Raw genomic sequence first — 14,318 nt, 5'->3', positions numbered from 1 at the left:
GCTTCGCGCTAGTTTAGTCTCTATCCTTTTAATACTCTATGCCTACAAGCTTTGAACTTGTAGGTCTGCTATTTCTGGGAACGCGACACCGCCGTGCAAAGTATGGCGGAGCATAAATTAGGCATTACATAAGACAAGATAGATGACCAAAGAAAGTGCACTCCCCGCACATTATGGGGGGAAAATACAACGGAACGAAGCCGGGGGGGGAAAAATAGAGGGTAAGCTGGTACACAGTTAAGACTCCCATTGCATAGCCGTCAAATCTGTTTCAGATTTTACTAAGCTCCAGGCTCCTCCTCCTCCTCCTATAGCATCATACTGCATACTTCCTCAACAGAAGACTTTTGCCGAGCCACGAGGCTCTGAATAAACTGTGGCACGGAGGAGCGCGGCAAACCCTTTTGACATATTACAAAACGTTCCTGTAGCTGGTAAAACCTGGAATGTGCCCAGCTTCTAGAACGGGAGTCTTTCCTTTCCCAATCGTCTTGCCTATTCAATAAAAAAATAGCCTCTGAGAGAGTGGCTGGTGCTGTTCACTGACCGGTCTCAGAGGGTGCAGCTCTGAAAGGTTTCCCATGACGACGCGGCGTCACACCAGGTGGGGGTCATCGGCAGGGCTGACGGTGAAGCGCGACGATGTCATGGGGTGGTTGGCCCCCACGGGTGATCTGGCTCCTCCCACCGGTGACCGGGCTCCTCCCACAGGCAATCTGGCTCCCACAGGTGATCTGGCTCCCACAGGCGATCTGGCTCCCACGGGTGATCTGGCTTTGAACGGCAGGTCGTCTTTTCTCCTGGAATCTTTGCCCTTGGTGTTCACCCCTGATGTAGAGACAGGAGGAGTTGTTTTTTATTCTGAATGTATACATTAAACCAGCTCAGTGGCCTCGTGGTTAGAGTGTCTGCCCTGGGACTGGGAGGTCGGGGTTCGATCCCCGGACGGGTCATACCAAAAAAAGACTATGAAAAATGGGACCCTCATGTGCCTGCATGCCTGCTTGGCACACAGTATCATGGGTTGGATTGGGACAAACCAATGGAAAGTAGTAAAAAAACGCTTTGGACAAAAACCTCTTAACTCCCACAAACTGTGCCAAAGCAGCTAACTCCACCACCTATCCCCCTCTCATGCAAGTAATTGACAATATATTATGAAGTCACACCACCAACTTTGATGAGGCAGTATTGTTTTGTTTTCAAAATAAAAGGTTTTCTTTATTTCCTGAAAATGTTATATTTTTAATTTCCTGACAGCATTGATGTTATATTTAAAGGTATTTACAAGAAAACGGAGAGAGGGGGGTATATCTAGAGTGTTCCGAATCTGGACGTCGGAACATCACAGCTTGTGTTGTGCCTCATTTATGCCTTTTTAAGCCAAAACTACAATTCTTTCAGATTTAGAGCTTTTACAGGCTGAGTCAACAAGGTGCCCCCACAGGAGCTGGTTTTAGGTTTCACGGGCAAATACAATCAAATCCCACACACAGCCATCACCGTGCACGAGGGGATACACAATACAACGTGCTGTGAGCTTCTAGATCTGATATTTTAGGCACAAGACACACCGTCCTGTGATGAAGTACAAATTGCGGCGTTTGCTGCATGGGACTGACTGGAAGGAAAAACAAAACTAAATCGAACTGAGCCAGCCACTGTTCAATTCCATCTGCTGTTCCATCTATGTCACAGTATGAAAACAGCTGCTGGAGGAAAACTACAAAGAAATAACAAAAAGGAACATCTCATCTCCGTGCAGCCTTTGGAATGATGAGGTCTGAAGGCTATAGCAGATGATGAATGTGCCCAATGTTTGTGTTTGTGCATATCTGTATGTAAAAAATAATAACACACAAGCCCAGGGGCAAATCTTGAGACTAAAACTCTCATTATTCTGTGAAATGAAGCGACCAGTGCATGTGAGAGAGAGAGAGAGAGAGAGAGAGAGAGAGAGAGAGACTACTGGAAGATTTCTGGAGACAAAATTAGCCCTACCTGGGCCCTCATCAAACCCTGTACACTCAAGACTCTGCCCCTGCTGCCACCCTTAGATCTCCATTTGTGACCAGAGGAGAAAAACATTTTTCAGACTCTTCACATACTGTCTGAAATAAGTGTCAGAGCTGAAATCGACATGTAAATATGAAATAAATGCTTAAACATGTAGCTAGGTGTAATGTTAGAGACCACAGAAGTGAACCTTTCAAGCCTGTTTTCTCAACTCGCTGTTTTCTGCAAGACATTACTCTAAAAGCCATATCTCCAAAACTGGTCGGTCAAACTGAACAACCAATATGTCAATTTGAAGCTATGATTCCCTGCTTTCATATGACATGAAAAAACGAAAATTCAAAAAAGTCCAATGGCAGTCTCTCAGTCAAATTTGGTCACATATATGGAGCTGACCTGTTCTGACATTCCATATGTTCATCTGGCCTCTTCCAACCCTGTACACTCAAGACACGCTCCATATAGGCCAGTACAGAATTCATTCCATATGTTGATCTGACCCCCCCATTCCAAAGCTATAAGCGCATGATGCGATGCGTTGTGAGCTTCTATATCTGCTATTTTTGAAAATGAATTTTTTGTCTGTGGGTTTTATAAATATTGAACCAATGAAAAGTATTAAAAAGTGCATATGACTAAATAATAACGAGTTTTTAAGTGGTGCAACCACTTCATTAAGTAGCTTTGTGTGTGCCTGCCTGGCTGCCTGGCTGGCTGACTACCATGTGTCTGAGCACGAAAATAGCATTTGGTTGGTTTTCAAAACAAAGTGTCACTGTTGTGCAGCCACACACACACATACATATTAACTGTTTATATGATGATTTCAGGTGTATCAGTACAGTACAGTACAGTAGAGGGACCCCCTGGGGACCCCCACATGGTAACTCTGTAATTTCTCAACCGTTTCGGATGCAGGGCGGCCCGCCGGAACCGGCCCGGCCCCCTGCGCGCGTTCCTGCGGGTCTGGAAGTTCCAGGGACCGCCTGGGGACCCCCACGCGGTAACTCTGTCATTTCTCGACCGTTTCAGACGCGGGCCGGCTCGCCGGAACCGGGCCGGCACCCTGGGCGCTTTCCTGCGGGTAGTTCCCCCACGGGGACCCCCACACAGAGTTGCACCACTTACTTCACACGGGTGTGTGTATGAACATATACGTACCATGTGAGTCCAACTTGCTGATTTTGGCAGAGGCTGGAGCTGGGCTGGTGGGCGTTGAACCGCTCAGCTCATTGGTGGGAGTCTCCTGTTTCATGAAAAGAGAAAAAACAGAATGATATTGACCATGACACTGACCATGAATGTTGACATGATACTGACCATGAATGTTGACATGATACTGACCATGAATGTTGACATGATACTGACCATGAATGTTGACATGATACTAACCATGAATGTTGACATGATACTGACCATGAATGTTGACATGATACTGACCATGAATGTTGACATGATACTGACCATGAATGTTGACATGATACTGACCATGAATGTTGACATGATACTGACCATGAATGTTGACATGACACTGACCATGAATGTTGACATGACACTGACCATGAATGTTGACATGACACTGACCATGATACTGACCATGATACTGACCATGATACTGACCATGAATGTTGACATGATACTGACCATGAATGTTGACATGATACTGACCATGAATGTTGACATGACACTGACCATGAATGTTGACATGACACTGACCATGAATGTTGACATGACACTGACCATGAATGTTGACATGACACTGACCATGATACTGACCATGATACTGACCATGATACTGACCATGAATGTTGACATGATACTGACCATGAATGTTGACATGATACTGACCATGAATGTTGACATGACACTGACCATGATACTGACCATGATACTGTCATTATACTGATATGATACTAACCATGATACTGACCATGATACTGTCATGATACTGACATGATACTAACCATGTTACTGACATGATACTGACCATGATACCGAGTTACTGACATGGTACTGGCATAATACTGACATGAACCCATAACATGTACAGTATAGTGAATAAAGGTACTAAAAACGCAATTCATCTTCTGCCCAAACATCTTTTCCATTACAGCAGCAGAAATTAGGGCACTCTGGCAGGGGTCCGGGGTTCGAATCCAGCCAGGGTCGGACATAAAACTTTTCCGGATTGCAGATTTAATAACAGCAGGAGGAACAGTACGATATGTAGGCTCTGATTTACTATAGATAAAGTAAGAATAATCAGACACTAAAGAATAGGTATTTCGTCAACTAATACTATGACAAAAAAATGTCATTGACTACCTCTTTTCACTGATAACTAAATGAAAACTAAGACTAAACCTATTGACAATTTTGTCAACAAATAAAAACTAGACTGAAATGTTGGAATAGAAGGGTCTAGTGGACAAGAGATCCAGTATAAGTCATTTTACACTTGGTTGCAGGCAAAAAAAATACCAGATCTACAAGGTCACGGCGCGTTGTGAGATTGCAGATCGGCTATTTTCAAGTGTAAAATCTGTCATTATGATGGCATCGACTTATAGCATGTTATGTAGATGTATAGCATATATGTATAGTTTCATTATAGATATTCCACTGTTACTTTCTTAGCTTACGCATGTTTCATGATAAATGTTTTTATGTGATGTATTCCCATGCTTTTTTGTTCTTGCTTAATGTAAGTCGCTCTGGATTAAGAGCGTCTGCTAAATGCCTAAATTGTAATCGAGGCCCGCCAAATACATTTTAGTCGACAAAATCAACTGTAGATTTAGTCGACTAAAATCGTATGATATTTAGTTGACTAAAACTAGACTAACACTAAAACATTCCGGGTGACTAAAATGTGACTAAAACTACTAGGGATTTTTCCTTCCTTCCCGATCCCGATCCCACAATTTCTGTGTTAGCCTATACCGAATACCGACACCAGTGTTGTGATCTCGTGTTGTGTTTATAGCTATCTAGCTAGCTATATATCTCATGTTGTGTTTATAACAGACACCTCACTCAAATGTGCAATTACAGTTTTTGGCAACTCGAAAGCAAACTCCACATGCCCCAACATTTTATTTACCTGCCATAGTGTCAACCCCTTTACCCCTGTGTCGGGTCGGTGGTTAGACTGGCATATTCGCCGATACCGATATGACCCGATATGACAAATAAGGGGCCGATACCGATACAGTATCGGGAGTCCGGGACATCTCTAAAAAACTACCTAAGAGACTAACAACTAAAACTAAAAATTAGCTGTCAAAATCAACACCGATTTGAGCGTGGATTTTTTTCTATAGGACAACGTTTTAGGAGCAATAAATACCTGGTTGAACAGATAGACCGTGACGTCGTCAAAAAAGGACACGTTCCTCCCCCTGTCCCTCTCCCGGTCCCCCAGCGGCTCCTTGGGGGACTTCAGCAGACTCCGCAGGCCCACGCGCTTGTCCACGTCCGTCTCCGTCACCACGATCACCCTCCTCTGGCTCTCGTCCTCCGGCTCCTCCTCCTCGTCCTCGTCGACGTCGCTGCCCGGCGACGTCAGGCCTCTCCTCCGCTTGAGCCGCCCCCCGATGCCGCCGTCCCCGAAGCCCCCCTTACCGCCGCCGGTGGCCACGGGCAGCGTCAGGGTGAGGGGCGGCAGCGCCAGAGACAGACGGGCCAGTTTGGCTGCGAGTTTTGGGAGAGACACACGTTGGTGGATGGTAACATTTACACAAGCTCAGCGACCGCAGGCTCCAAGTCTGTTTGCATCCGTTTTAATTTATTTATAATCTATTTAAATTTCTCCCAACTGTCGAGGATAATACATCAAAAATCATTATTATTAACCACTTAAGACCTACACACGTCTACTACACTTGTAGATCGGCTATTTTATGTTGCAGGGACCCAATCCAACCCTTGATGCCGAGTGCCAAATTAAGCAGGGAGGTACTGGCTTCCATTGACACCACTGCTGAATTACTACATGTTTTGCCAGAAACAGACTATAAAATATAAGTGACTGACTATCGTAAATGATACAGAGCAACCTCCCTGACAATCGAGCGTCGCAGTCCCGCCCCCTTTCAGAACGACGAGTGGCCCAGGAAATGATTCTCCATTCATTTTCTCCAAAGGCTTTTCAAAAAGTATTTATTTAAAGACGGTTACACCGCGGACAAAGCCAACTTGGATCGTCACAAATCATGACAACAAACACAATATTTTGTGCCGATCAAATAATTTGAAAGAAGAACATAAAGGCAGGATACAACACTATTTGTTTTGTTTTTCTTCTTACTAATTATTTGATCGGGCCAACACATTGTAATTATTGTGATGATTTGTCACGATCCGAGTTAGCTTTTTGAAAAATGTGGTGCAAATCTTTGAATATATTCTTTCAGAGTGAACGTTTTTAACATATCTTTGCTTCTGGAAGGTCCCTGGAACAACATATTTTCAGATGGGGGTCGGCGGCCAATTACATATAATGTTTGGGGTCCTTGACATGAAATAGTTTGAAAACCACTGACACAGAAACAGGTTTTTCAGAAAAACTGTCGGGATTTAGAAGGCATTTGTAGAATCTTTCTAATCTAAATGGGTTATTAATAATTGTGTTCATATTGCAAGTGCAGACGGTGTGCGGGTCTCTGTGCACTTTATGTGCATTTTTTGAATACTGCCTACGCACCCGTCTCTGAGCCTATCAGGTGTGAATAAGACTTTGTTACCCTTTCTTTTTGGACCACATCTTATATGAGATGTTACTTTCCATTGAGAAAAACGTCTGTGACGCAGGGGATGAGTGAGTCAGGACTTAAGGGTGGGCAACTTTGACGATGGCGAGGGCCAATATATTTCCACAGTCACTCCAGAGGGGCCACATTGCATATTACTGTCGTAGCAAAAAAAACGCATCGCGCTGCGACACGTTTTGAGCTTGTAGATCAGCTATTTTTCTCTATATTTGAATTGAAAACCTGAATAATTTATTGCTATTTTTGAATTGGAAACCTGAAAAGTAACCTTTTTATTGAATTTCAAACGCATTTAGTTATAGTTATACCGGTAGTTACTGTAACTTTATGAACTGTGAACATAACTACATTGGACACAAAAAGACAATAACATTTTAATATACTATAGTCATTAAGTACTAGTAATTTAATACTAGTCATGCAGAAATTAAAGCGCGTTTGGAATTGTAACAGCTCAAATCAGTACATATCAGTATTCTGATATTAACATGCGGGCCGCATTAAGTGAAGGTGGGGGCCGCATGTGGCCCCCGGGCCGCCAGTTGCCCACCCCTTATAGTGGGGTAAGGAATAATGTCATGTGTACCAACTAACAAAACATGTATAGGTACCTTTCATGGCCAGGTTTCCAGCAGGCGGAGGGATCGGCGCCTCTGGCTGCTCAGTCACAGTGTGCGGTTCAGGAGAAGTGTCCCCTCGGTCACCGCCAGGCCAGGGGCCGGAGGCAGCTTCATGCTCTTCATGGCTATAGCGGGGGGAAAAGGAAGAATGCTTGACTTAACTACACACAAATGTAAACGGGAATGTTCATTTTTTTCTGCTCTGGACTTTTTTTTGAGGAGCACTAGCCCCTCCTATACACATGTTTACTGTTTGTCTTTAGTTCAACGTTTGTTTTGTAAAACGCATTGAAAATGTACGTCATAATGTGTCATTCACGTCATATTGTCTCTTTGTTGTTGATGGCGTTTAATGTTTGTGCTTGCACCGTTTGTTTTACATCACCATATTATGTCACCTAATCAACATGAGTTAGACTTTAATATATTAGCGCCCCTCACTTCACACAGGTGTGATTTTGTATTTCCAATTTACTTTTACTCCACTACATTTATTTGAAAACTTTAGTTATTCGATTTTGATTACAAAACATACATTATACACTTCAGCCCTATATACAGTACATCACATTGTGAGCTTGTAGATCTGCCATTTTCAAAATATTTGTATACAAAAACTTGAAATGGGACATTCTACAAAATGATGAGTACTTTTACTTTTGGTACTTTAAGTACCATTTGATCACTCAATGCAACTAAAATAGTAACGGTAAACCTAGCCTGGCATGGCCAGACTGAAACTTCGGTGTTGAAGATTAATTTCCAAAGGGGGATTTGCAAACAGATTCCAACATCACAGCAAAAATATAGACTTTGAATAGTGGGCTCTGATTGGTGCACCCACAACTCTGGGGGTGAGTGAATATGCAATTCAAACTGAGGAGTGCCAGACCAATCTCCCCAGGGGTTATTTTTTTCTCTCTCCCTGATTCGTCTGGTTTCCAGGCTAATGTAAAACGTCAGATGTCATGTCATACCTCTCGTCGTCGCGTTTGTCTTTCACACTGACTGGCTCTTCACTGGCGTCTGTGCTGGGGTCGCCCCAGGGCCTCAGAGTCACAGTGTCTTTGACCGTCGTACCCCACAACCTGTTGGTCTGGACGTTCTCGCTGAGGGAGAACTGCAACCTCTCCTCACACACCTGGAGAAAGGAGAAGACGGAGTGTTACAAATCACATCGGTCACATGAGGAGCACGCGTCTTTCTCACATTCAGAGAGTGTTTGTAATGAATCAACCTAATTAAATAAAGGGCCTATTTTGTCATGCAACTTTGTCGTAAGACAGTGTCATGCAAATGTAGTGAGGATAGGCTGTCTACGAGCTCACAACGCAACTCATAATAATAATAATATTAAAACTTTATTTGTATAGCACCTGACATGAAATGCAGCTCAAAGTGCTTCACAGAGCAATGGAGAATGAAAAGAAAAGAAAAGCAAGGCATAAAACATTAAAATAATAGCAGTAATGCAATACAGTGAGGACATGAATAACAAGGAATGTAAAAGATCAGCTAAAAGCAAGAGTGTAGAAGTATAGGTCTTGAGCTGTGCTTTAGAAATGTCTACAGAGGCTGTCTGTCGAAGGTATAGTGCGAGTTTGTTCTTCTACGCTGTCGGCCCGTAGAAGCAGAAGGCTGCTTCACCGTGTTTTTTAGTTGCCAAAGTGAAAATTTGGAAACATTTGGATAATAATCACCATGTCCACAATAGGGGCGTTCATAAATATTTAACCAATAATATTGTGACTAAATAATAGTAAATAAACAGCAAAAAATATAACTGTATATCTCTGCTGTCAGGAAGAAACCACCCAGCTGCAGAATGTTCATTTTTCACAAAATGAAACGTACATTTTTCAGGACATGAAGAAAAGCTTATATTTTGAAAACAAAGCAATACTGCCTCATGAAAGTTGGTGTTGTGATTTTATATATTGGCAATTACTTGCACGAGAGGGGGAGAGGTAGCGGAGTTAGGTGTTTTTAGTTAGTGGACCGTTTGAGGGCCCAATGGAGTTAAGAGGTACACCGAAGCGCTTTTTAATACTTTCCATTGGTTCAATGCTTAACCTAAGACGTGATGCTTTATGCCCCAAAAAAACACCTCAAAAATGGAGTTAGGTGGTTTCCTCCCTACAGCAACGATATAATATAATAACTATGACTCTAGGCTTATTTCATCTGAAGCGAAGACAGTCACTGATCGTTTTACACAGAGGTCACATGCTCACCTGCATCATTAGTCCATTTTTAGCAGTCATCTTCGACAGAGACCCCTGGTCGCATCCTGGGCTCTGTGGGTCACACCTCTCCTCCTGAGCCGACGGCGTGTCGTCTTGGTAATCCGCGATCGTGTACGGAGTGGACGCCGCCACCTTCTCGGAGCTGCCGTCGACGTCCTCCTTCAGGTCCACCCTCCGGCCTTCGGGACAGGGGGAGCCGCAGGTGGCCTCCTCGACCCTGTCGCCGTCTCCCGCGCCGCGCGGCTTCGGCTCGGGCGGCGGCGGCGCCCTCTTCAGAGACTCCAGGAGCTCCAGGTTCTCCAGGAAGAGGTCGTCCTCCCCGTCCCCGGATATGCCGCACAGCTTCTCCAGCTTCTCGAAGTCCTCCAGGGGCTCCTCGTCCAGATCCTTCCACTCGGAGATCAGCAGCTCCGGGAGGGAGTCGTGGTCGGAGCGTCGGGTCAGAGGCGGCGTGGTCAGGGGCGTCTTGTGCGACAGGTCATTTTGGTCGTCGTGTCTCGCGAGGTGGTGCACGTGGTGGACCTCGCTTTCTAGCGTTATGTGCGCGGGAGGAGAGACGCTCAGGTTGGCCGAGATCCCTCTGCTTTGGGTCATGGCAGGCGGAGGAAGCTCCGAGGGGTCTGTGTCTGAAGTGTGGGGAATATGTGGCTGTGTCTCCGCGCTGGCTATAAAGTCTTCCAAGTCCATGTGGCTAATAAACTCTTCCTCTACGACAGACGGCGGAGGACTAGGGAAAGAGTCGTCTAAACTCTCCAGCTTGTCATCTTGGACATCGAGGTCTATGCTGGGCGGAGGACTGGGGAAATCGACAGAGCTAAAGTTGTCTAACTGTGCATAACATTGATCGGTGCCCTTTGTTGACAATCCACTGTCGCCGGGGCGAGAGAGGACGTCGGTTGAAGGAGAAAGGTCCTCCCTTACATTCATGACACTCATACCTCCCCGGATCTCTTGCCCTACAAGTTGAGGACTCGTTGCAATTCCTGAGTCCATTAACGGTGCAAAACCCTCCAAACTTAATAAGTCTTCTTGAGCAGCTTCAGGGATGCTATTCGTAGAGCTATTCGAGCTTATATTATCTAACGTGTGTGTAAAATAAATATTTTCTTGTACAATGTTTTCAACGGGTTCTTGGGTGTTCTGCGGCCACCTGTTAAAGTTCTGATTCTCCTCCTCCTCCTCTTTGGAGTGGAGCCGGGCCTCACTAGAGCTGACCAGCTCTGTGTGTGGTTTCATTTGCTCCTCCCCGTGGTCTGAGCTCTCTCGTTCCGGGATTTCTTCATTCTCGACTTCAATCTCCGAGACTCGACCTTCCAGACCACTGTCTTGTTCATCAACAACCTCTTCTAGATTCTCAATATTTTCCTCTTGCCGTGTGTCCGGAGGTGGGACCGCTTGTAGGATATCAGAGTCGCTGGAATCCCACTTTGCCTCGACTGCGAGCTGGCCAACTTGCCCCTGGGTTTCATCATTACCGGTTTCCTCGCCGCCCCCTGCATGGACAGCAGGGTGAGGTTCACTCCCTGCCATCTCATCATTTTCCTCCGTTTCCCAGAACTCGCGGCCCACAACGAGCCTCTCTCCCACCTCCCAGGCCTTTGTATTGAAGCCCGAGAAGAGTTCCGATCCCAGTTCGGCATCTCGGTTCCTGTTCTCCGGAGAGGCCCACTGGTCGTTTTCGGCGGGCCACAGATGTAATTCCCCTTGTTTGAAGCGATGGCAATCGAACTCTCCTTTCACCACTCCTCCTCCACAGCCTCCTCTCCTTTCCTCCTCGTCCCCCTCACCCTCCTCCTCCTCCTCCTCCTCCTCCTCGTCCTCAAGAGCATTCCACAGGTCTTTAGTTTTAAGCTCCAGACACTCCGGCGACCTCTCTTCCCCACTGCTGACCGGCGAGTCCTTCTCTGTCGACTCTGTCCTCTGTGCCGCTTCCCTTTGAGGTGACTTCTCCCTCGTGGCGTTGCTCAGTTCCCCGGCTGCCAGCTGTGTCTCGGGCTCCATCTTGGCCCCGACCTTGTTCTCTTCGCCGTCTTCTGGGTAGCGCAGGTTTCTCAAGCCCAGCTCGTTGGCGTCCGTCTGCTGAAGCTCCGCTCCTTCGCGTCTCTCGGACCATCCGGCGACCCCCTCCTCCTCTGCCCAAAAAGAACACGCCGTCACACTGCTCGCGTCGTCGTCGTCCACACACTCCCCGCTGTCGGGGTCCAGCAACGCCGGGGGTCCGTCGCTGTGTTTTTCCTCAGTGGTTTGAATGGTGTAGAACCGTGACAATCTGGATTCACTGTTATTATCGAAGTGGGACAGCGTCACCACTTCCCCACCGTCACCCTCGCTGGAGGGGGCATTGAGAGCAGGGAGATCTGAGAGATTATCTGCCGGCGCGTCACTCCCGCATTCTTTGCCGTCGAGTCTCAGCATGCAGTCCTTTGACTCGCTGACAGACACGGAATCAATCAGACTGTCGGTGATGTTCTTGGAATGTAGCTTCAAGTCCTGGTACGTGCGGTCTGTTATCTGCACGTGAGAGATGACAGTGTCTGTGTAATGGTTGTCTAATTGTGAGCCGTCGTTGTATGGGAGGCCTTTGAGGGGCTCGTCCTCTGGATCGGAGTACAACTTGGTGATGAAGTCAACACCGTCTTTGGCCTGGGAATCATGAGACAGAAGCCCTGGCTTGACAGGTCCCTTCCCGTCTGCCTCCCCGCTATCATTATGGAAAATGCCGGAATCTTCTCTCTGTGCAGGCTCTAGCCCTCTGTTCAAAAAGTCTTTGTCATTACTAACAAGGGAGATATAATTTACAGTGGCATGCTGATATGGAATGCTCTTTTCTTCCAGGCTCTCAATGGTCACCCTCCTGTCTGGTCCAGCCTTGCTATCTGGAACCTTTGTGCTGTCTTTCGAAGGGCTCTTCTGTCCTGTCTCCACCTCCTCCTCAGTCTTTTCCTCTATGCCGGTCAGTGTCCCCCTGTCTCCTGCTCGGCTGCTGCCGGGCCTGGAGCCAGAGAGTCCGTCGCTGGCCCTCCGGTTCGGCCCCTCCCCCTCCCAGTCGCTGTCGGAGAAGTACGCGGAGTCTCGGTGGGGGGTCTCGTTTCCCAGCGCCCTGTACCCTCCGCTGCCCATCCCGCCTCCGCTTCCCGTCCACGAGTCGCTGGGCGTGAGGCAGTCGGCTGAGCTGGAGGTCATCGGCGACAGGACGGAGTCGGGCGTGATGGAGGAGGGGTCCCAGTCGGGGGTGGTCGGGGTGACGGCGGGCGTGGCTTCCCTTCTGGAAGCATAGCAACTGGCCTGACGGCCGTCGCCGTGTGGCTGTGAGCCACCCCTCTCCTCCACCTCCTCCGCACAGTTCCCAGTGTTATTTGGAACTGGGAAAATTCTTGAGCAATCCGAGTCACCTGCCACGTGGGTATCAGGCTCTGTCGTGGGCGCAGCTCGGTGTAAACTGGCATCGAGCGCCCCGGTAGAGCTGCGAACCTGCTGTTCATCTTGTGCCATTTCACCATTCCCAATCACAGCAGTCTTGTCACCACTGCCTTCCGTCTCGTCTGGGACGTGTGATTTGTCCTCACGCGGCAGCACAGTGCTGGCTTTCTCCACGCAGTCTGCAGCCTCGACAGGAGACTGTGCCGAGACCTCAGCACAGTCTCCTCCCTCCTGTCCTCCTCTGGCAGGTAACGCTGGACCGTCCAAGCACTCCTCGTCCTCACGCTCCTCCTCTTTCTCGCGTGTGACAGCTTGCTGGAACAGGAGACCGTTTAAGGGCATGGTCTCCGACAGCACAAACTCCCCAGGTTGGCACTGGGAGCTCGAGTGTGGCTTGGTGTCGGGAGTGACTCCAGCCGCCTGGGCGTGGTCGCTTCCTTGGGCATCCTGTTTCGCCTCTTGTGCGTTTGATCCTATGTGGAGGACGGGGATCTCTGGTCTCATGGTGACCTTTATCTCGCTCTTTTTGGCCCGCTTGGTTACCTGGGCATAGATGGCCTCCGTTTGCGTGTCGTCCTTGCCCTTGTTTGATACTCTTATGGAGCTCTCCGACTGGAAGCTGATGGTCTGGGAGGATTCGGGGTCTATGCAAATGGACTCATATTCAGGGGACAGGGGGGTGCAGGGGGAGTGGGCAGACGACTGCCCCTCCTCGGTCTCCTTAGCGGTGGCAGCTTTCTGTCTGGATATGATTTCCGTCAGGAAGGTCTCAGCCGACTGGATCTCCTTCATGAACTCCTCCCGGGTCATCTCGGCTCTCCGGGGCTCCCTGTCCGCCTCCGGGCGCTCAGACTGGGGGGAGATTTCGGACAGGAGGGAGCGGGACCTACGGATGCCCTTCGAGTAGGCCTCCTCGGCCTCCGTGTAGGAGGGAAGGCCGGGAGCACACGCGTAGGGCCGTAACCTCGATCCGGCCGGGTGGAGGTATCTCACCGAATCTCTCTCCGGTTCTCCCTCCGAGTCCATCCTTCCGGGGTCGATCTCGGTGAGGAAGAGGTCCCTCTCGAAAGAGCCTTTGGCGCCTGCGTTCTCCTCGCCCGCACTCCTGGTGCTGTACCTCTCGCCCATGCCCCACGACCGCCCCGCAGAGCCCAGCTCTGTGACCAGAGACCGGGACCTCCGCATCCCTCTGTTGGGCAGGAGAAAGTTGCCCGACCGCTCTCTGTCTCTTTTCTCCTCCCTTT

The 14,318-nt window shown here is 48.0% G+C and overlaps 1 protein-coding gene across 1 annotated transcript; it reads right to left on the bottom strand.

Annotated features, from left to right (window-relative positions):
- Nucleotides 1–595: 595 nt before the first annotated feature.
- lmtk3 (lemur tyrosine kinase 3) lies at nt 596–12,837 on the bottom strand (the record flags this gene model as incomplete). The annotated part of the gene is made up of 7 exons (XM_080768349.1): nt 596–828; nt 3,178–3,262; nt 5,366–5,709; nt 7,400–7,533; nt 8,386–8,549; nt 9,643–11,409; nt 11,455–12,837. The coding sequence occupies 7 exons, from the start codon at nt 12,835–12,837 to the stop codon at nt 596–598; spliced, it is 4,110 nt and encodes a 1,369-aa protein (XP_080624475.1).
- Nucleotides 12,838–14,318: the final 1,481 nt, after the last annotated feature.

This window comes from Protomyctophum bolini, assembly GCF_963924005.1.
Source record: "Protomyctophum bolini genome assembly, chromosome: 7".
NCBI lineage: Eukaryota > Metazoa > Chordata > Actinopteri > Myctophiformes > Myctophidae > Protomyctophum > Protomyctophum bolini.
Note: the sequence above shows the minus strand (reverse complement) of the source record. Positions and strands in the feature narration are given on the sequence as shown.